The sequence below is a fragment of the Lethenteron reissneri genome, chromosome 72 (assembly GCF_015708825.2).
Source record: "Lethenteron reissneri isolate LAM-NWPU_2019-01 chromosome 72, ASM1570882v1, whole genome shotgun sequence".
NCBI classification, from domain to species: Eukaryota; Metazoa; Chordata; class Hyperoartia; order Petromyzontiformes; family Petromyzontidae; genus Lethenteron; species Lethenteron reissneri.
Window position 1 is genome coordinate 4,363,294 of NC_083850.1, and position 23,396 is coordinate 4,386,689.

The following is a 23,396-nucleotide window of genomic DNA, read 5'->3' on the forward strand; positions in this document are numbered from 1 at the left end:
CATGACGTAATATTTTTTTCAGTCACCCCGAGCTCTCGGTTTGATCCTCGAGCCACTCCATTACATCCAGCCATCTCTCGGGATCCAACTGCATGGGATCGAAGGTGGAAACTTCTTGAGGACTCATTGCAGCACCTTGAATTTCAGCTTTTGATTTCAGTTTCCTATCATTGTGGACCTTCTGATGCCTGTTAAGAGTTGACGACTGTGAAAATGCCTTCCCACACGCAGGGCACAGGAATGGCTTATCGCCCGTGTGTGTTCTCTGATGGTTTTGAAGAGTTGACGACTGTGCAAATGCCTTCCCACACACAGGGCACAGGAATGGCTTCTCGCCCGTGTGTGTTCTCTGATGACTCTGAAGATGTGATGAGTGTGCAAATGTTTTCCCACACACAGAGCACAGGATTGGCTTCTCACCCGTGTGTGTTTTCTGGTGTCTCTTAAGACTTGATGACCATGAAAATGTCTTCCCACACACAGAGCAATTGAATGGCTTCTTGTCTCCGTGTGCGTGGGGCTGTGGAGAGCGTCTCTGCTCCATGTGAGCGTAGTAACAGCAGCGGTGTTATCGAATCAAAAATACGCTATCGGCCGAAAGGATGTTTAGCGTTTAGTTTTGGATTTCGTTAACTGCTAAAACAAGAACGACACTCGCGTCTAACCGAGACGCAAAAAAATCCCGTAAATATGACGACAAAACACGTTTAAGAGTTTATCCGCGAAAATAGACACTTACTTGGAGATTCACGGTATATGGATGTCTAGAACTCGTCTGAAGATGTCGCCACGATCTCTCCCGACGCAAAGTCGCCTAACTGTCGACACAGCAATTGTGCTCGCCAGGCTGCGTTGTCTCGCGGTTGAAGGGCGATCAGCAGAGCGACGAGTCGAGCGTCCAACCTCATCAAGTTCCCTCTCGAAATGGCATTGAGCTCTGCTTCTGAGCTTCCTTATAACTCCCCCCCTAGGATCCAATCCTTTGTCTTTCAGGATATTTGCATTCGATTGCTAATTTTGGAAGGTACAATCCGCATGTCTATTAACATACCGAAGAGTAATGTGCCCATTGTGCTTCATGCATGAATATGTAAGTGCATCTCAGTGTGTAATTGTGCGCTTATTTTGAATTAATGGAAAAACATTGTCCTCGATTCAAAGTGAATGCAGAGAAATTAGCATATAACTTTAGAAAAGGAAGAGAGCGGCCTTCTCGACGAGGAAGTGAAATCCAATAGCGTTACAATGGATAGGTTGTAGTTCATAGGTTATAATATTATGTTTCACTATGATAGAGCTTAAGATGTGAGAGTATACAATATCAGAGTTGATCAAATGCGACGATCAAGGGCGTCAATCGGGTGAGTTTGATCAGAGGCTTTAATCAAAAGCGTCATCCCATCACAGAACACCACCTCCCTGCGTATATCACAGGAACAGAAGCAACTACAGCAGCAACAACAGTAGCGACAACAACAGCAGCAACATCACATTTCGAGGGCGACGCAGCTACTTACGATTCTGCTGCCCAGCTGTTTGTAGTCGGGACCTGCTCTCGCAGGACCCCACACGTCTTTGGAAATGATTGCGATGATCATGTCTGAGCTGAGAATTAAGTCACTCAAGATTACGTTGTTTAACCATAACTTTAGGTAGGTTAGTGTCATCGGGGCTCTGTGAATACTACTCATGAATGAAATCACACTCCTGTATGACCGACATTGTACTAATTTTGGTTGATCGAGTAGACGAATTCTTATCAACAACAGTGTCCTTAAATATGATGCTAAAATAAATGTTAACACTGGATTAAACGTGCACCTCTTAACCCCTCCCTCGCATTTACGACTAACGATTTGCATTTGCACGTAACATGCATTAAAGCCCATTAAAATGCTAATACGACCATATTATTATTCTAAAATGTGAATGCGATTCTTGCCCTCTACTCTCACAGTTAACATATCCTACCCCCGGTTCGATTGAACAGATAATTTACATACATATGTGTAGAGTGCGATTTTAATACTTCTAATGAGATTTAAATACCATACCTCCGTTTATGGTGCTATAAATTATAAAACCAGTTGATAATTTTTTGTCGTTTAATGTTTAGTGTTATTGTTTATAGTGTTATCAGTTTACATATTTTTTAGGTGCAGGTGATTCCCGGTATACTTCGGTATTCTGGACCTGAACGTTGCGAAACGATTCATAACGAGGACCTTTCCCCACCAGAGCGCAATACGCTAATGAAAAGAACTCGGGGCGGCGGGAGCACGTGCTTCCATGGGCAGTGGGGGACAGGGCATGGTTGTATTGCCTACAGGTGCTACCGGGAAAATCTCCCAAGTTGCTCCGCCCATGGCGGGGTCAGGTAGAGGTCATAGAGGTGGGTGATGTAAAGACAGTGCGTCAACTAAGGGACAAGTGGTGACAACAAGATAGAGAGAGTTCGAGAAGGGAAGGCGAGACCATGTGTGGGCGGAGGTTCACGCCGAGAATGAGAGAGGGGGAGTAACGATGTTTGGGGCTGTGTTGGCTGGTTGCTGTCTCGTCGTCGTTGCTATATCGTGACGCCTGGGGTCTGAAACCGCGTTAAAGGCTAAATAAAAGAGTTTGGAGTAATTACAATTTTAACGATTCATTATTGCACGGGCTTATGTTGAGTTTGTACGATTATTTTATATATACATACTGAATATTGCTATGTGATGCCATTGAGATGGAACATTCATCCAATAGTGGACAGCTTGATCCTAATACCACCAAAGTGTTATTCAAATAATTTTAATCCCATCCTGATCCTGCACCTTCCGTTTTACATATTCCACCCTTGGTTCGCACGTCTATATTACATACATACATGTTACATACATACATGTTACATGCATGCATGTACCATGTTACATACATACATGCATGTTACATACATACATGTTACATGCACATATACTTACTACAAACAGATATGTTACATACATACATGTTACATACTTACGACCGTAGTGTGATTCGAAGAGGACCACGGAGTGATTCGAATAATTCGAATGCGATTTCGAATATCACACTTCAAGGTAGGTTGTTCTAATCTATAGCACTAGTTAATAATGTTATTGTATAGCGTTATAATGTATAGCTCATAGGTTATATTGTTAGAGTTCACATACTAGTTTACAGTAATTTGTAGATTCTTCAAATGTATATGTGAATGTTTTTAAATTACCATTGTTGAAGTTCATAATGTTAAAGTTCACAGTGTGAGAATTTACAATGTCAGAGTTTACAATGTGAGAGTATATCCAAGACGTCGATCGATGGCGTTGGTCTGGTAGGTTCGATCATAGTTTTTGATCAAAGACGTTATCCCATAACGGGACACCAACATGCTGCCGATATAACAGTAACAGAAGCAACTACAGCAGCTACGAAACCATTCGATGGCAAAGCAGCGACTTCTTCAATCTGAGAGTTTGTGGCCGTGCCCTGTTCTCGTGGGACCCGACACGGATTTGGAAATAATTGCTATGATCATGTCTGAGCTGAGATGAGCGACTAATGTTTACTTTGTTTAATCATAACTGTGCGTAGGTTAGTGCCATCGGTGCTTAGTGAATACTACTCATGAATGAACTCATTCTTCTTTCGGATAGAAATTTGAAATCGTTTTGGTAGAACAATTCGCTTTCCTTTTCGAGACGAATTGTTATCTTCAAGTGCGCCCGTAAATATACTGCTGAAATACACAGCATAGGGAAGGCAGCCTTGTTCGGGAGATGTAGTTTGGCTAAGTCGCTGTGGCCGGGTGATGACACGGATTCTGAAACAATGGAGTTAAACACTCGCTGCTTGGCCCCGTCGACAGCAGCGAAGGCTGTCATATACCGCCCCATTTACGAGTTGGCTGTACAATGTGTATAGTTGAAGGTGTTAAGTGTTGTCTTCTTCTAACAGCTACTAACGTGCGTGTGTTGTCTGTTTTTATGATTTGCCCATTGATGTAGTTCTTTTTATTGCGGCGTTTTTTTGTTGAGTTCTGTCACTTGAGTGTTGCAGTTTGTTTAAGAATTCGTCACGTGAGCGTGGTGTTTTGCTTGTGGGAATTTCGCTTTGTCACAAATTGCGATTGTTATAATAATTGTAACGATTCATAATCTCATCAGTTAAGAATGGGTTTGTGCGTGATTCTTATACGATCACACTGTGATTCTAATGCTTCTAATGATATTATAATACCTTACCTCTGTTTATATGGTTATAAATTAAAACACTAGTTAATAATCGTTCAATGTTTAGTGTTATAGTTTATAGTATTACAGTTTACATGTTATAGAGTACAGTTTATCCCCGACATACTTAGGGATTAGGGACTGGTACGTTGATGAAGGATTAACTACGGGGACCTTTCCCCTCAAGGAACACGTGTTAATCGGGTAGACAGCCAAGATGCTGCCGGTTAAGGGCACACTTGTGTGACGGAGATCCTACACCTGAAATTATCTTAACATGTTTTTGCTAGGAACATGATAAAATCAAGAATGGACAAACATTTGTTAAAAATACGTTTTTATTCATTTGCAATAATTTTACATCAAAACTCGAAGGGAATATTTATTACGTCCTATGTTCACACATTTCCAGTACCATGCAAACCATTTCCGTTCCAGGAATACCAAAACGTTAAAGTATCATTGATTTCCTTATTAATTCACCACATTTGTTCACTGTGCGTCCATGTTGAAGTCAAGGCCATATATCCAACGATCGCGTCATCAATGTACATCCTGAAATCAGCTATCTAAAGTCGATTAATACCAATCGAAAACCGCTATATACTTGAAAAAAAATAGTTTAAAATGTTGAGTAAAGATGTACCTACAGACGCATTCCAACTTTAGCTCAACAGGGACACTTAACGACTACAATTGAACCCTCTCACAACCAGTGCTCATCACACCACTTCGGCAAGTAACCCGATAACATTACAAACCACCACTGTGCACGTCATTAAACTCTCAAAAAAACTATAAAACTAAAATGGTCAAAATTACACACAAAAGTACTCGATACGGCTTAATAGGTATAACCACATGACGTAATATTTTTTCAGTCACGCCGAGCTCTCGGTTTGATCCTCGAGCCACTCCATTACATCCAGCCATCTCTCGGGATCCAACTGCATGGGATCGAAGGTGGAAACTTCTTGAGGACTCATTGCAGCACCTTGAATTTCAGCTTTTGATTTCAGTTTCCTATCATTGTGGACCTTCTGATGCCTGTTAAGAGTTGACGACTGTGAAAATGCCTTCCCACACGCAGGGCACAGGAATGGCTTATCGCCCGTGTGTGTTCTCTGATGGTTTTGAAGAGTTGACGACTGTGCAAATGCCTTCCCACACACAGGGCACAGGAATGGCTTCTCGCCCGTGTGTGTTCTCTGATGACTCTGAAGATGTGATGAGTGTGCAAATGTTTTCCCACACACAGAGCACAGGATTGGCTTCTCACCCGTGTGTGTTTTCTGGTGTCTCTTAAGACTTGATGACCATGAAAATGCCTTCCCACACACAGAGCAATTGAATGGCTTCTTGTCTCCGTGTGCGTGGGGCTGTGGAGAGCGTCTCTGCTCCATGTGAGCGTAGTAACAGCAGCGGTGTTATCGAATCAAAAGTACGCTATCGGCCGAAAGGATGTTTAGCGTTTAGTTTTGGATTTCGTTAACTGCTAAAACAAGAACGACACTCGCGTCTAACCGAGACGCAAAAAAATCCCGTAAATATGACGACAAAACACGTTTAAGAGTTTATCCGCGATAATAGACACTTACTTGGAGATTCACGGTATATGGATGTCTAGAACTCGTCTGAAGATGTCGCCACGATCTCTCCCGACGCAAAGTCGCCTAACTGTCGACACAGCAATTGTGCTCGCCAGGCTGCGTTGTCTCGCGGTTGAAGGGCGATCAGCAGAGCGACGAGTCGAGCGTCCAACCTCATCAAGTTCCCTCTCGAAATGGCATTGAGCTCTGCTTCTGAGCTTCCTTATAACTCCCCCCCTAGGATCCAATCCTTTGTCTTTCAGGATATTTGCATTCGATTGCTAATTTTGGAAGGTACAATCTGCATGTCTATTAACATACCGAAGAGTAATGTGCCCATTGTGCTTCATGCATGAATATGTAAGTGCATCTCAGTGTGTAATTGTGCGCTTATTTTGAATTAATGGAAAAACATTGTCCTCGATTCAAAGTGAATGCAGAGAAATTAGCATATAACTTTAGAAAAGGAAGAGAGCGGCCTTCTCGACGAGGAAGTGAAATCCAATAGCGTTACAATGGATAGGTTGTAGTTCATAGGTTATAATATTATGTTTCACTATGATAGAGCTTAAGATGTGAGAGTATACAATATCAGAGTTGATCAAATGCGACGATCAAGGGCGTCAATCGGGTGAGTTTGATCAGAGGCTTTAATCAAAAGCGTCATCCCATCACAGAACACCACCTCCCTGCGTATATCACAGGAACAGAAGCAACTACAGCAGCAACAACAGTAGCGACAACAACAGCAGCAACATCACATTTCGAGGGCGACGCAGCTACTTACGATTCTGCTGCCCAGCTGTTTGTAGTCGGGACCTGCTCTCGCAGGACCCCACACGTCTTTGGAAATGATTGCGATGATCATGTCTGAGCTGAGAATTAAGTCACTCAAGATTACGTTGTTTAACCATAACTTTAGGTAGGTTAGTGTCATCGGGACTCTGTGAATACTACTCATGAATGAAATCACACTCCTGTATGACCGACATTGTACTAATTTTGGTTGATCGAGTAGACGAATTCTTATCAACAACAGTGTCCTTAAATATGATGCTAAAATAAATGTTAACACTGGATTAAACGTGCACCTCTTAACCCCTCCCTCGCATTTACGACTAACGATTTGCATTTGCACTTAACATACATTATAGCCCATTAAAATGCTAATACTACCATATTATTATTCTAAAATGTGATTGCGATTCTTGCCCTGTACCCTCACAGTTAACATATCCTACCCCCGGTTCGATTGAACAGATAATTTACATACATATGTGTAGAGTGCGATTTTAATACTTCTAATGAGATTTAAATACCATACCTCCGTTTATGGTGCTATAAATTATAAAACCAGTTGATAATTTTTTGTCGTTTAATGTTGAGTGTTATTGTTTATAGTGTTACCAGTTTACATATTTTTTAGGTGCAGGTGATTCCCGGTATACTTCGGTATTCTGGACCTGAACGTTGCAAAACGATTCATAACGAGGACCTTTCCCCACCAGAGCGCAATACGCTAATGAAAAGAACTCGGGGCGGCGGGAGCACGTGCTTCCATGGGCAGTGGGGGACAGGGCATGGTTGTATTGCCTACAGGTGCTACCGGGAAAATCTCCCAAGTTGCTCCGCCCATGGCGGGGTCAGGTAGAGGTCATAGAGGTGGGTGATGTAAAGACAGTGCGTCAACTAAGGGACAAGTGGTGACAACAAGATAGCGAGAGTTCGAGAAGGGAAGGCGAGACCATGTGTGGGCGGAGGTTCACGCCGAGAATGAGAGACGGGGAGTAACGATGTTTGGGGCTGTGTTGGCTGGTTGCTGTCTCGTCGTCGTTGCTATATCGTGACGCCTGGGGTCTGAAACCGCGTTAAAGGCTAAATAAAAGAGTTTGGAGTAATTACAATTTTAACGATTCATTATTGCACGGGCTTATGTTGAGTTTGTACGATTATTTTATATATACATACTGAATATTGCTATGTGATGCCATTGAGATGGAACATTCATCCAATAGTGGACAGCTTGATCCTAATACCACCAAAGTGTTATTCAAATAATTTTAATCCCATCCTGATCCTGCACCTTCCGTTTTACATTTTCCACCCTTGGTTCGCACGTCTATATTACATACATACATGTTACATACATACATGTTACATACATACATGCATGTTACATACATACATGTTACATGCACATATACTTACTACAAACAGATATGTTACATACATACATGTTACATGCACATATACTTACTACAAACAGATATGTTACATACATACATGTTACATACTTACGACCGTAGTGTGATTCGAAGAGGACCACGGAGTGATTCGAATAATTCGAATGCGATTTCGAATATCACACTTCAAGGTAGGTTGTTCTAATCTATAGCACTAGTTAATAATGTTATTGTATAGCGTTATAATGTATAGCTCATAGGTTATATTGTTAGAGTTCACATACTAGTTTACAGTAATTTGTAGATTCTTCAAATGTATATGTGAATGTTTTTAAATTACCATTGTTGAAGTTCATAATGTTAAAGTTCACAGTGTGAGAATTTACAATGTCAGAGTTTACAATGTGAGAGTATATCCAAGACGTCGATCGATGGCGTTGGTCTGGTAGGTTCGATCATAGTTTTTGATCAAAGACGTTATCCCATAACGGGACACCAACATGCTGCCGATATAACAGTAACAGAAGCAACTACAGCAGCTACGAAACCATTCGATGGCAAAGCAGCGACTTCTTCAATCTGAGAGTTTGTGGCCGTGCCCTGTTCTCGTGGGACCCGACACGGATTTGGAAATAATTGCTATGATCATGTCTGAGCTGAGATGAGCGACTAATGTTTACTTTGTTTAATCATAACTGTGCGTAGGTTAGTGCCATCGGTGCTTAGTGACTACTACTCATGAATGAACTCATTCTTCTTTCGGATAGAAATTTGAAATCGTTTTGGTAGAACAATTCGCTTTCCTTTTCGAGACGAATTGTTATCTTCAAGTGCGCCCGTAAATATACTGCTGAAATACACAGCATAGGGAAGGCAGCCTTGTTCGGGAGATGTAGTTTGGCTAAGTCGCTGTGGCCGGGTGATGACACGGATTCTGAAACAATGGAGTTAAACACTCGCTGCTTGGCCCCGTCGACAGCAGCGAAGGCTGTCATATACCGCCCCATTTACGAGTTGGCTGTACAATGTGTATAGTTGAAGGTGTTAAGTGTTGTCTTCTTCTAACAGCTACTAACGTGCGTGTGTTGTCTGTTTTTATGATTTGCCCATTGATGTAGTTCTTTTTATTGCGGCGTTTTTTTGTTGAGTTCTGTCACTTGAGTGTTGCAGTTTGTTTAAGAATTCGTCACGTGAGCGTGGTGTTTTGCCTGTGGGAATTTCGCTTTGTCACAAATTGCGATTGTTATAATAATTGTAACGATTCATAATCTCATCAGTTAAGAATGGGTTTGTGCGTGATTCTTATACGATCACACTGTGATTCTAATGCTTCTAATGATATTATAATACCTTACCTCTGTTTATATGGTTATAAATTAAAACACTAGTTAATAATCGTTCAATGTTTAGTGTTATAGTTTATAGTATTACAGTTTACATGTTATAGAGTACAGTTTATCCCCGACATACTTAGGGATTAGGGACTGGTACGTTGATGAAGGATTAACTACGGGGACCTTTCCCCTCAAGGAACACGTGTTAATCGGGTAGACAGCCAAGATGCTGCCGGTTAAGGGCACACTTGTGTGACGGAGATCCTACACCTGAAATTATCTTAACATGTTTTTGCTAGGAACATGATAAAATCAAGAATGGACAAACATTTGTTAAAAATACGTTTTTATTCATCTGCAATAATTTTACATCAAAACTCGAAGGGAATATTTATTACGTCCTATGTTCACACATTTCCAGTACCATGCAAACCATTTCCGTTCCAGGAATACCAAAACGTTAAAGTATCATTGATTTCCTTATTAATTCACCACATTTGTTCACTGTGCGTCCATGTTGAAGTCAAGGCCATATATCCAACGATCGCGTCATCAATGTACATCCTGAAATCAGCTATCTAAAGTCGATTAATACCAATCGAAAACCGCTATATACTTGAAAAAAAATAGTTTAAAATGTTGAGTAAAGATGTACCTACAGACGCATTCCAACTTTAGCTCAACAGGGACACTTAACGACTACAATTGAACCCTCTCACAACCAGTGCTCATCACACCACTTCGGCAAGTAACCCGATAACATTACAAACCACCACTGTGCACGTCATTAAACTAAAAAAAAAACTATAAAACTAAAATGGTCAAAATTACACACAAAAGTACTCGATACGGCTTAATAGGTATAACCACATGACGTAATATTTTTTCAGTCACGCCGAGCTCTCTGGTTGACTCTCGAGCCACTCCATTACATCCAGCCATCTCTCGGGATCCAACTGCATGGGATCGAAGGTGGAAACTTCTTGAGGACTCATTGCAGCACCTTGAATTTCAGCTTTTGATTTCAGTTTCCTATCATTGTGGACCTTCTGATGCCTGTTAAGAGTTGACGACTGTGAAAATGCCTTCCCACACGCAGGGCACAGGAATGGCTTATCGCCCGTGTGTGTTCTCTGATGGTCTTGAAGAGTTGACGACTGTGCAAATGCCTTCCCACACACAGGGCACAGGAATGGCTTCTCACCCGTGTGTGTTCTCTGATGACTCTGAAGGTGTGATGACTTCGCAAATGTCTTCCCACACACAGGGCACAGGAATGGCTTCTCGCCCGTGTGCGTTCTCTGATGAGTTTGAAGAGTTGACGATTGTGCAAATGCCTTCCCACACACAGGGCACAGGAATGGCTTCTCGCCTGTGTGTGTTCTCTGATGAGTTTGAAGAGTTGATGAGTCTGCAAATGTCTTCCCACACACAGGGCACAGGAATGGCTTCTCGCCCGTGTGTGTTCTCTGGTGAGTTTGAAGATTTGATGCCTGTGCAAATGTCTTCCCACACACAGGGCACAGGAATGGTTTCTCGCCTGCGTGTGTTCTCTGATGAGTTTGAAGAGTTGATGAGTCTGCAAATGGCTTCCCACACACAGGGCACAGGAATGGCTTCTCGCCCGTGTGTGTTCTCTGATGAGTTTGAAGATGTGATGAGTGTGCAAATGTTTTCCCACACACAGAGCACAGGAATGGCTTCTCACCCGTGTGCGTTCTCTGGTGTCTCTTAAGACTTGATGACCATGAAAAGGACTTCCCACACACAGAGCAATTCAATGGCTTCTTGTCTCCGTGTGCGTGGGGCTGTGGAGAGCGTCTCTGCTCCATGTGAGCGTAGTAACAGCAGCGCTGTTATCGAGTCAAAAGTACGCTATCAGCCGCAAGGATGTTTAGCGTTGAGTTTTAGATTTTGTTAACTGCTAAAACAAGAACGACACTCGCGTCTTACCGAGACGCAAAAAAATCCCGCTAATTTGACGAAGAACACGTTCCGCGAAAATAGACACTTACTTGGAGATTCACGGTATATCGATGTCTGTAACCCGTCTGAAGATGTCGCCACGAACTCTCCCGACACAAAGTCGCCTAAATGTCGACACAGCAATTGTGCTCGCCAGGCTGCGTTGTCTCGCGGTTGAAGGGCGATCAGCAGAGCGACGAGTCGAGCGTCCAACCTCATCAAGTTTCCTCTCGAAATGGCATTGAGCTCTGCTTCTGAGCCGCCTTATAATTCCCCCCCTAGGATCCAATCCTTTGTCTTTCAGGATATTTGCATTCGATTGTTAATTTTGGAAGGCACAATCCGCATGTCTATTAACATACCGAAGGGTAATGTGCCCATTGTGCTTCATGCATGAATATGTAAGTGCATCTCAGTGTGTAATTGTGCGCTTATTTTGAATAAATGGATAAACACGTTCGCCATGCCCTCCGTTGTCCTCAATTTAAAGTGAATGCAGCCCCGTGGCGTTGCCAAAAACCGCCAAGCTTCGGGAGGGAGCACGTACAGACGCGTAGTGACCACACTCGACTTTAATAGCTGCTCTCACACAATACTATCACCAATGGTGGTTTACAGGCTAGGCTGTTAAGCGGACAATCAGTCGTTTTGGGCAAGGCGCATGGGAAAATACACACCTCTGTTATCCCATAAACACAATACACAGCAGCGGGAAGGCTGCCTTGTTGGGGAGATGTAGTTTGGGTAAGGTGCTGTCACTGGAGTTAGGCGATGTGACTGGGTTATCACGCGGATTCCGAAAAGCAGCTTAGACGAAACGATCCACTGCGCTCCCCACATGGACAACGACATTCTAAATTTTTAAAAAATTGAAAACATATTTTTAAATACGTATTTGAAAACAGGACCCTGCGGGGTGGGCTGGTAGGAATAATACTAATACCGGTACAGGGATATCGACCGGGTATAGAGGAGTTAAAAAGAAAATGATTTGTGCATGGGGGGTGAGCGATGACGTCCACACCCCCCTCCCCACTGACTCGCGCGCACACAGAGCAAGGATTGCAACAGGCGATGTCATTGGCTGCGCCGGCAGCAGTCATTCTCCGCTGTAGTCCTGGCATCTGCTGCTCAGCTTCATTCCCCAGCTGTGGTCCCAGTTGCACCGTCTCTCTGGGGACCCGTGTGGTGTGTGTAGCGAGTATCACGGGGTGAGTGGGTAGTGTGGTGATAGCGGTCACGGTTGGCACCGATGCACGACCACCGCCACCACCCCTACTGGGCGGTGGACCTGCCACCACAAAGCAGCACGCGGCGGAGGAGTGAGGCGATCGCTGTCGCCACGCGAGCGAGGCCCCCTGTTCTCGTGGGACCCGACAAGGATTTGGAAATAATTGCTATGATCATGTCTGAGCTGGGATGAGCGACTAATTTTTACTTTGTTTAATCATAACTGTGTGTAGGTTAGTGCTATCGGGGCTTAGTGAATACTACTCATGAATGAACTCATACTTCTTTCGGATATAAATTGAAATCATGTTGGTAGAACAAGTCGGCTGCCATTTCTAGACTAATTGTTATCTTCAAGTGCGTCAGTAAATATACTGCTAAAATACACAGCATAGGGAAGGCTGCCTTGTTGTGGAGATGTAGTTTGGCTAAGGCGCTGTGGCCGGGTGATGACACGGATTCTGAAACAATGGAGTTAAACATTCGCTGCTTGGCTCCGTCGACAGCAGCGAAGGCTGTCATATACCGCCCCATTTACGAGTTGGCTGTATGATGTGTATAGTTGAAGGTGCTCGGTGTTGTCTTCTGCTAACAGCTACTAACGTGCGTGTGTTGTCTGTTTTTAGGATTTGTCCATAGATGTTGTTATTTTTATTGCGGCGTTTTTTTGTTGAGTTCTGTCACTTGAGTGTTACATGAGCAGAGTGCGATTATTATACAACCACACTGTGATTATAATGTCTTCTTGGTTCTTTCGGTAAAGTCACGTAGAAGGGAAGTAATAAAATAATAAAAATAAAACATAATAAAACAATTCTCACGACGTTTCGGCCACAACGCAAGCAGCCGTCCTCAGGTGAAAACCAGGTCCGTCGAGGCGACAGAGTCTGAATGAAACAGCACACGGGCTTAGAGCATATATATAAGCTGGGCGCATTGACAAAGGAATTTGCATATCAACAGGAATTTAGCATATTTATGGGAAATGCAGGAATGTAATTAGTACTGCATATGCATGTGCATTATGCAGGATTAACAGCATCAAAGGGAGCTGTAGTTACTGCTGCTGCAGTAGTTGCTGCTGCTGCAGTTTCTGCTGCTGCTGCTGCTGCAGTTGCTGCTGCTGCACTTGCTGCTGCTGCTGCTGCACTTGCTGCTGCTGCTGCACTTGCTGCTGCTGCTGCAGTTGCTGCCTTATCCATTTTAATATAACACTATGTATTATTCTACCCACCCTAATGTGTATCATACTGCTATATGTTTACTGTACAATTACGACACCATACATTACTCTGCACACTGCACCATGCCAGTGAGTGGAACGCGGTCTGAAAGTCACCGTTAACGTGAACACAATCAGTTAAGATCCGAAATGGTTTATTACGTCCTTCCAATGATTGCTAAGCCAGAATCCATCTTCTCGGTTGAAATTGTCTCTGTGTTTGTATATGTGGATCGCCTCATGAACGAATCTCTCATGATAGCCAGATGGCTTGCAGAGAACCTCTGTCTTGGAGAAGTCAATGTCATGTGAGCCCACTGAATTGTAACAGTGATCTGCCACGGCTGAGGTGTTTGTCCTACCGTGTTTCAGGTCTGCCTTATGTTCACGGATGCGGTCCGAGACATGTCGTTTGGTTTCTCCAATGTAACTGCTACCACAGAGGCAACTTAGTTTGTAGACGCCAGGGTACTGTATGTCTGGAACCACATCTTTTACAGACGGGACCAGATCACGGATTTTATGTACTGTGTTGAATCGGACCTGGATCTTGTGTTTAATCAGGATTTTGGAGATCTTTTTTGTGACCCCAGCAATGTAGGGTAAGGTGATGGTCTTGAAAGGCTCCTCAACAGGATCCTTCTTGATGGTTGGAGTGATGGCTTTGCGGATTGTGTAGTCGGAGTAACCATTAGCCTTAAGAGCTTGGCGTACGTGTTTGAGTTCACTGGAAATGTGTTCATGGTCGGAGATGCATTGGGCTCTATGATATAGAGTCTTGATGAGGGAATTCTTCTGGGATGGATGGTGGTGGGAATCCGGTTTTAGATAAGCATCCGTGTGGGTGGCTTTCCTGTAGACAGAGTGGTTCATTGAACCATCAGGTCTCCTTTTGATTAGGACATCCAAAAAGGGTAGCTTGCCATCATTTTCGACTTCCATGGTGAATCTGATGGCTGGGTGTATGGAATTGATGTGGTCGAGAAATTGGTCTAGAGCAGGCCGGCCATGTGGCCAGATGACAAAAGTGTCGTCTACGTACCTCTTCCATAAGGTCGGGCGTAGAGTGGCAGTCTGGATGGCGTCCGTCTCAAATTTCTCCATGAAGATGTTGGCTACAACCGGAGATAGGGGGGAGCCCATTGGGGTGCCCTCAATTTGCTTGTAGAAGGTTCCATTCCAGGTGAAGTATGTATTGGTTAAGCAGTGTCTCACCAGGGGGGGGGTACCCCAGCATTCAGTCCTTGATGAACCAAGTGATTATAATGCTTCTGATGATATTATAATACCTTACCTACGTTTATATGGTTATAATTTAAAACACTAGTTTATAATTGTTTAATGTTTAGTGTTATCGTGTATAGTATAACAGTTTACATGTTATAGAGTACAGTTTATCCCCGACATACTTCGGGATTTGGGACTGGTACGTTGATGAACGATTAACTACGGGGGCCTTTCCCCTCAAGGAACACGTGTTAATAGGGTAGACAGCTAAGATGCTGCCGGTTAAGGGCACACTTGTGTGACGGAGATCCTCCACCTGAAATTATCTTAACATGTTTTTGCTAGGAACATTATAAAATAAAGAACGGACAAACATTTGTTAAAAATACGTTTTTATTCATCTGCAATCATTTTTACGTCAAAACTCGAAGGGAATATTTATTATGTCCTATGTTCACACATTTCCAGTACAATGCAAACCGTTTCCGTTCCAGGAATACCAAAGCGTTAAAGTATCATTCCCCATGATTTCCTTATTAGTTCACCACATTTGTTCACTGTGCGTCTATGTTGAAGTCAAGGCCATATATCCAACGAACGTGTCATCAATGTACATCCTGGAATCGGTTATGAGAGTCGATGAATACCAACCAAAAAAAGCCATATACTTGAAAAAAATCCTTTTAAAATGTTGAGAAAAGATCTAATTACAGAGGCTTTCCAACTTTAGCTCAACAGGAACACTTAACGACTACAAATGAACCCTCTCACAACCAGTACTCATCACACCACTTCGGCAAGTAATCCGATAACATTACAAACCACCACTGGGCACGTCATTAAACTCACAAAAACTGTAAAACAAAAATCGTCAAAATTACACACAAAAGTACTCGATACGGATTAAAAGGTATAACCACATGACGTAATTTTTTTCAGTCACTCCGAGCTCTCTGGTTGACTCTCGAGCCACTCCATTACATCCAGCCATCTCTCGGGATCCAACTGCATGGGATCGAAGGTGGAAACTTCTTTAGAACTCATTGCAGCACCTTGAATTTCAGCTTTTGATTTCAGTTTCCTATCATTGTGGACCTTCTGATGCCTGTTCCTGGTTGATGAGTCTGCAAATGTCTTCCCACACACAGGGCACAGGAATGGCTTCTCGCCCGTGTGTGTTCTCTGATGACTATGAAGATTTGATGACTTGGAAAATGTCTTCCCACACACCGGGCACAGGAATGGCTTCTCGCCCGTGTGTGTTCTCTGATGACTATGAAGAGTTGATGAGTCTGCAAATGCCTTCCCACACACAGGGCACAGGAATGGCTTCTCGCCCGTGTGTGTTCTCTGATGACTATGAAGATTTGATGACTTTGCAAATGTCTTCCCACACACAGGGCACAGGAATGGCTTCTCGCCCGTGTGTGTTCTCTGATGACTATTAAGAGTTGATGAGTCTGCAAATGCCTTCCCACACACAGGGCACAGGAATGGCTTCTCGCCCGTGTGTGTTCTCTGATGACTATGAAGAGTTGATGAGTCTGCAAATGCCTTCCCACACACAGGGCACAGGAATGGCTTCTCGCCCGTGTGCATTCTCTGATGAGTTTGAAGAGTTGATGACCGTGCAAATGCCTTCCCACACACAGGACACAGGAATGGCTTCTCGCCCGTGTGCGTTCTCTGATGAGTTTGAAGAGTTGACGATTGTGCAAATGCCTTCCCACACACAGAGCAATTGAATGGCTTCTTGTCTCCGTGTGCGTGGGGCTGTGGAGAGCGTCTCTGCTCCATGTGAGCTTAGTAACAGCAGCGGTGTTATCGAGTCAAAAGTACGCTATCGGCCGCAAGGATGTTTAGCGTCGAGTTTTGGATTTTGTTAACTGCTAAAACAAGAACGACACTCGCGTCTAACCGAGACGCAAAAAAATCCCGCTAATTTAACGACGAACACGTTTAAGAGTTTATCCGCGAAAATAGACACTTACTTGGAGATTCACGGTATATCGATGTCTGGAACCCGTCTGAAGATGTCGCCACGAACTCTCCCGACGCAAAGTCGCCTAAATGTCGACACAGCAATTGTGCTCGCCAGGCTGCGTTGTCTCGCGGTTGAAGGGCGATCAGCAGAGCGACGAGTCGAGCGTCCAACCTCATCAAGTTCCCTCTCGAAATGGCATTGAGCTCTGCTTCTGAGCCGCCTTATAACTCCCCCCCTAGGATCCAATCCTTTGTCTTTCAGGATATTTGCATTCGATTGTTAATTTTGGAAGGTACAATCCGCATGTCTATTAACATACCGAAGAGTAATGTGTCCATTGTACTTCATGCATGAATATGTAAGTGCATCTCAGTGTGTAATTGTGCGCTTATTTTGAATTAATGGAAAAACTTTGTCCTCGATTTAAAGTGAATCCAGAGAAATTAGCATGTAACTTTAGAAAAGGAAGAGAGCGGCCTTCTCGACGAGGGAGTGAAACCCAATAGGTAATATTCTTTTACAGCGTTACAATGGATAGGTTGTAGTTCATAGGTTATAATATTATGTTTCACTATGATAGAGCTTAACATGTGAGAGTCTACAATATCAGAGTTGATAAAATGCGACGATCAAGGGCGTCAATCGGGTGAGTTTGATCAGAGGTTTTAATCAAAGTCGTCATCCCATCACGGAACACCACCTCCCTGCGTTTATTGCAGCAACAGAAACAACTACAGCAGCAACAACAGCAGCAGCGACAACAACAGCAGCAACATCACATTTCGAGGGCAACGCAGCTACTTCCGATTCTGCTGCCCAGGTGTTTGTAGTCGGGACCTGCTCTCGCAGGACCCCACACGTCTTTGGAAATGATTGCGATGATCATGTCTGAGCTGAGAATTAGGTCACTCAAGATTACTTTGTTTAACCATAACATTAGGTAGGTTAGTGTCATCGATGGGTGGTGATGGTTATGGGTGGTGATGATGATGGGTTGTTGTGATTATGGGTGTTGATGATGATGGATGATTGGTGGTGGTTATGATGAATGTTGGTTGTGATGGTTGGGTGGTGGTGGTGACGATGGTTGGTGATGGTGAGTTGATAGTGATAATGATGATTGGTGATGATAATGGGTATTGATGCTGATGATTATGGGTGGTGATGAGTAAATGAGCCACCACCCAATACATAACAGCAACAGAAGTAACTACAGCAGCAACAATAACAGCAGAAACAACACATTTTGAGGGCTACGCAACTACTTCTGATTCTGCTGTTTCTGCTGCTCGGCTATTTGTAGCCAGGCCCCGCTCTCGCGGGACCCCACACATCTTTGGAAATGAATGCGATGATAATGTCTGAGCTGAGAATTAAGTGACTAAACGTTACTTTGTTTAACAATAACTGTGTGTAGGTTAGTATCTAGGGGCTCAGCGAATACTATTCATGAAAGAACTCGCACTCCTTTATGACCGACATTCTACTAATTTTGGTTGATCGAGACGAACAAGGCACGTGCCATGTCCAGACGAACTTTTATTTCCAATATTGTCCTTAAATATGATGCTAAAATAAACGTTAACACTGGAAAAAACATGCACCTCTTAACCTCTGCCTCGCATTTATGACTAACAATTTGCATTTACACTTAACATACAGCAGTCAAGCACAGTAAAATGCGAATACGACAATATTGTTATTCTCGGAATTTGAATTCGATTCTAACCCTGCACCCCACCCCAGTTTGCATATCCAACCCCTGGTTCGATGGAACGTTCGCTTTACATACATTTGAGCAGAGTGCTATTATAATACTTCTAATTAGATTTGAATACCGTACCTCAGTTTATGGTGTAATGAATTAGGAAACCAGTTTATAGTCGTTTAATGTTGAGTGTTATTGTCTATAGTGATACAGCTGACGTCATAGAGGTGAAACGGCTGCAGTGTGTAACGAATACAGATAGGGCGTTGCAGTTGGTTCGTCCACCCATCGCGCCTCAAGACTTATGTCCGTCCCCACCCAGACAGCTCATCCCCATGTCCTGTACAGCCCAAGTCTGGTGTGTCCGACGTGGTGGGGCTCTCGGCAACGGAAACCGTACTCCAAAGGAAATGTGTTGTGCCGCTCACAGTTTCCGAGCCCCAGAGGCCCGGGGTGCCTCAAGGATCCGCCACGTGTGAGGGATCGGTGCCTGAAAGGCACAATATTCCATGATGGGCGAGGGACTGGCGTCGAGAACCCGGTCAAAATGCTCAAGGTTGTGTTAGTAGGCTCCACTCCCAACCCAGGAACGATGGGAAGGGTTCTCTTTCACAATGTGGAAGCGTTTGATATTTATTGTTGTGGTTATTGTGTTGGTTTGTTGATGTTGTCGAGTGAGTGTGGTCACACCGCGTACCCCTTGCAGTTGCCCGTTAAGATTGTGATTGTTGGGCGTCGGGGAATTTTGCTACAGCTGCTGCCCTGATGCACTTGGCTTCTAAAACATATTGCTGATGTGAAGACAGTGCATCTACTAAGGGACAAGCGGTGACAATAGGATAGAGAGAGTTCAAGAAGGGAAGGCGGGACAAAGGGTGGTGGTAGATTCACACCGAGAATAAGAGAGGGGGAGGAACGAGGTCCGGGGCTGTTTTGGTGGAATATCGGGTCGTGGCTTGTTGCTGTCTCGTCGTTGTCGTTGCTATATTGTGATTCCGGTGTCGTTAGCAGTGTTACAGGCTAAATAAAATAACCCTCTACAGTCTACAGAGTCTGGAGTCGTTACAATTGTAACGATTCATAATCGCACGAGCTCATAGTGGGTTTGTTCAATTATTTATACATTTCCATACTTGTGTATTGCTATTCGATGCCATTGAGATAGAACATTCATGAATCAGTGGGCAACTTGATTCTAATACGATGATGGTGTGATTCTAATAATTTTATGCGATTCTAAACCTGGCACCTCGCAGGCCACATTTTGGTCTTCTGATGGGTATTTTCATATAACGTAGATTTGAGCAGTGTAATTTTGGTGCGACAAAAAACGTAATCAGATCCTGATCCTGCACCTTCCGTTTCACAGATCCCACCCTTGGTTCGCACGTCCATATTACATACATACATATTACATACAGACATAATACATACATACATACATATTACATACATACAGGTTACATACATACATATTACATACATACATATTACATACAGACATGTTACATACATACATATTACATACAGACATATTACATACAGACATGTAACATACTTACGAGCAAAGTATGATTCTAAGAGGACTACGGAGTGATTCTAATAATTCGAATGCGATTTCTCTCACTTCAATGTATGGTATTCTAATCTATAACACTAGTTTATAATGTTATTTTTTGTGTTATAATGTCGAGCTCATAGGTTTTAATGTTCGAGTTCACAACATTAGATTTTACTATAAATGTAGTTTACAGTGGTATAGTTATAGCGTTACAATGTATAGCTATAAAAGTAATATTGTTAGAGTTTATAATGTTAGAGCTTACAGTGTGAGTTTTTGGCCGTGCCCTGTCCTCGTGGAACCCCACACGGATTTGGAAATAATTGCAATGACTTTGTTGCAACAAAACTGAGTGCAGGTTAGTGCCATCTGGGCTTAGCGAATGCTACTCATGAATGAACTCATACTCCTTTATGAAAGACATTGTAATCATGCCTTTTCTTGACGAATTGTTATCTTCAATATCGTCCTCAAACATACGGCTAAAATACACAGCAGAGGGAAGGCTGCCTTGTGGGGGAGATGTAGTTTGGGTAAGGCCCTGTGACTGGAGTTAAACATTCGCTGCTTGGCCCCGTCGACAGCAGCGGAGACGATCCGATCCACTGTGCTCCATCTCCCCACAAGGTCCACGAAATTCTCATTTTTTTTAAATGAACGTATGTTTTTCAAATCACTTGAAATGTAATTATGTTATAATGTGATTGTTATACACTTTATCTGTTTACATACCGTATATAGCTATTCGATTAAATTAACATGACATTCATCCAACAGTGGACAGTTTGATTCTAATACGACTACAGTGGGATTTTAATAATTGTAATGAGATTCAAATCTTGCAAATCCTACCCCCGGTTCGCAATCACTTAACATGCATATGGGCACAGTGTGATTCTAACATTATCACAGTGCGATTATAATTATTATTATGCGATTATAATCACGAACCTCCGTTTATTTTGTTCAAAACTAATAATACCGTACCTCTGTTTTGGTGTTATAAATGATGAAACTAGTTAATAGATGATAGTATTTTAACTATTTTTGTTATCGTTGATAGTGTTACAGTTCACATGTCATACTTGATGATTAGAGACCGTAACGTTGCGAATACATTTATAATGGAGACTTTCCCCTTGAAGGACACATGTTAATGGAGAGACAGCCAAGACACTGCCGGTTAAGGACAGATTTGTGTGACGAAGATCCTCCAACTGAAACTCGTTTAAAACACGTTTTTGCTATGAACATTGTAAAATAAATAAACGGACAAACATTTGTTAAAATACGTTTTTTTTAATCTGCAATCATTTTTACGTTAAAACTCCAACCGAATATGTATTATGTTCAAACAGTTACAGTACAATGCAAACCATATCCGTTCCAGGAATACCAAAGCGTTAAAGTATCATTCCCCATGATTTCCTTATTAGTTCACCACATTTGTTCACTGTGCGTCTATGTTGAAGTCAAGGCCAAATATCCAACGAACGCGTCATCAATGTACATCCTAAAGTCGATTATTACCAACCAAAAAAAGCTTTATACTTTAAAAAAACGTTTTAATTGTTGAGTAAAGATATAACTCCAGATGCATTCCAACTTTAGATCAACAGGAAGACATAAACACTACAATATTGTCCGGAATTGAACCATCTCACAACCACTGCTCATCACACCACTTCACCAAGTAATCCGACAACATCAAAAATCACCACCTGCACGAACTGTAAAACTAAAAGGTCAGAATTACACACAAAGTTTCTCAATCCGGCTTAATAAGTAAACAACCCTCGCTCTCGGTTTGATCCTCGAGCCACTCCATTACATCCAGCCATCTTTCAGGATACAACTGCATGGGATCAAAGGTGGAATTATCTTCAGGAATCATTGCAGCACCTTGAATTTCACCTTTTGATTTCAGCTTCCTATCATCAGCAACTGCAGCAGCAGCAACTGCAGCAGCAGCAACTGCAGCAGCAGCAACTGCAGCAGCAGCAACTGCAGCAGCAACACAAGTCTGACCTTAACCGGCAACGTCTTGGCTGTCTCCACCATCAACATGTGTTCCTAGAGGGGAAAGGTCCCCGTTATAAATAGTTTAGCAACGTTCCGTTCCCTAATTCCGAAGTATACTGGAGATCACTTGTACTCTAAAACATGTAAACTGTAACGCTTAAAAGATATCATTAAACATTAAACGAATATAAACTAGTTTTTTTATATAATTTATAATACCGTAAACGGAGGGACAGTATTACAATATCTATACTCTGGTTCTTTCGGTAAAGTCACGTAGGTATAAATAAAACAAAATAAATAACGACGTTTCGGACGCAACACAAGCGCCCGAAACGATGTCTGCAGCAGACATCGTGCTGCTCGCAGCAGACATCGCGGATATCGCGATTCTCACCTGAAGACGGGCGCTTGTGTTTCGTCCGAAACGTGATTTACTTTGTTTTAGTTCTACCTACGTGACTTTACCGAAAGAACCAACGAGTATTAATTCCTGCAGTCACGAAAGCTTCAAATCAATATTAGAATATCATTAGAAGTATTATAATCACAATGTGATCGTAATAGAATCACACTGCACATATGTATGCATATTATATACATACTATGGTCGTATGTATGTAATATGTATGTCCGTTGGACATGCGAACCGGGGGTCGGATATGCGAACTGGTGGATTAGGATCGGATTAAAATGATTAGAATAACACTCTGGTCGTATTAGAATTACACTGAGCTAGAATGTATGTTATATGTAGATGCACATCGTGAGTCGTAAATGCAACCTGGGAGGTGCGCGTTTTGATCGCATTAAAATTATTATAATAACAACGTGGTCCTATTAGAATCACGCTATCTACTGCTGCTGATGTTCGGGTGGCGGCTTCCGATTCGGGCTCAGCTCTTCCTTTACTCGCCTGGTTGGTGCCGCGGGACGCAGCGTCTCATCCGACAGGCGTTGCAGCAGCTGGGTGATGGCATCCGTGAGTTTGTCAACTTTCTCTTCAAGTTGAGGCCGTCTCCCTCGTGGTCTCCTCCCTCTGCGCGTGCTGTGGGTTGCTCATGGCCGAGGTGGAACTGCATGTTGAATCGGGTGTAGACGTTATTTTAGCAACATTTAAGTACAGTATTGTGTTTAGAATG

General features: G+C 42.9%; 2 protein-coding genes across 2 annotated transcripts in view; one reads left to right on the plus strand and one right to left on the minus strand.

The window, feature by feature from the left end:
* Window positions 1–166: 166 nt before the first annotated feature.
* LOC133361336 (zinc finger protein 721-like) lies at window positions 167–16,725 on the minus strand (the record flags this gene model as incomplete). The annotated part of the gene is made up of 4 exons (XM_061580267.1): window positions 167–499; window positions 5,264–5,608; window positions 10,382–11,065; window positions 16,075–16,725. Coding segments are annotated over 4 exons (2,013 nt in total), but the record flags the coding sequence as incomplete, so codon positions are not given.
* Window positions 16,726–23,121: 6,396 nt separating this feature from the next.
* Window positions 23,122–23,396, plus strand: part of LOC133361337 (oocyte zinc finger protein XlCOF6-like) — a gene marked incomplete at its 3' end in the record, with an annotated part of 31,845 nt that continues 31,570 nt past the window's right edge. Inside the window, exon 1 of the mRNA XM_061580269.1 lies at window positions 23,122–23,304. Coding sequence (XP_061436253.1) covers window positions 23,122–23,304 — 183 coding nt within the window. The remainder of the gene's footprint in view (window positions 23,305–23,396) is intronic.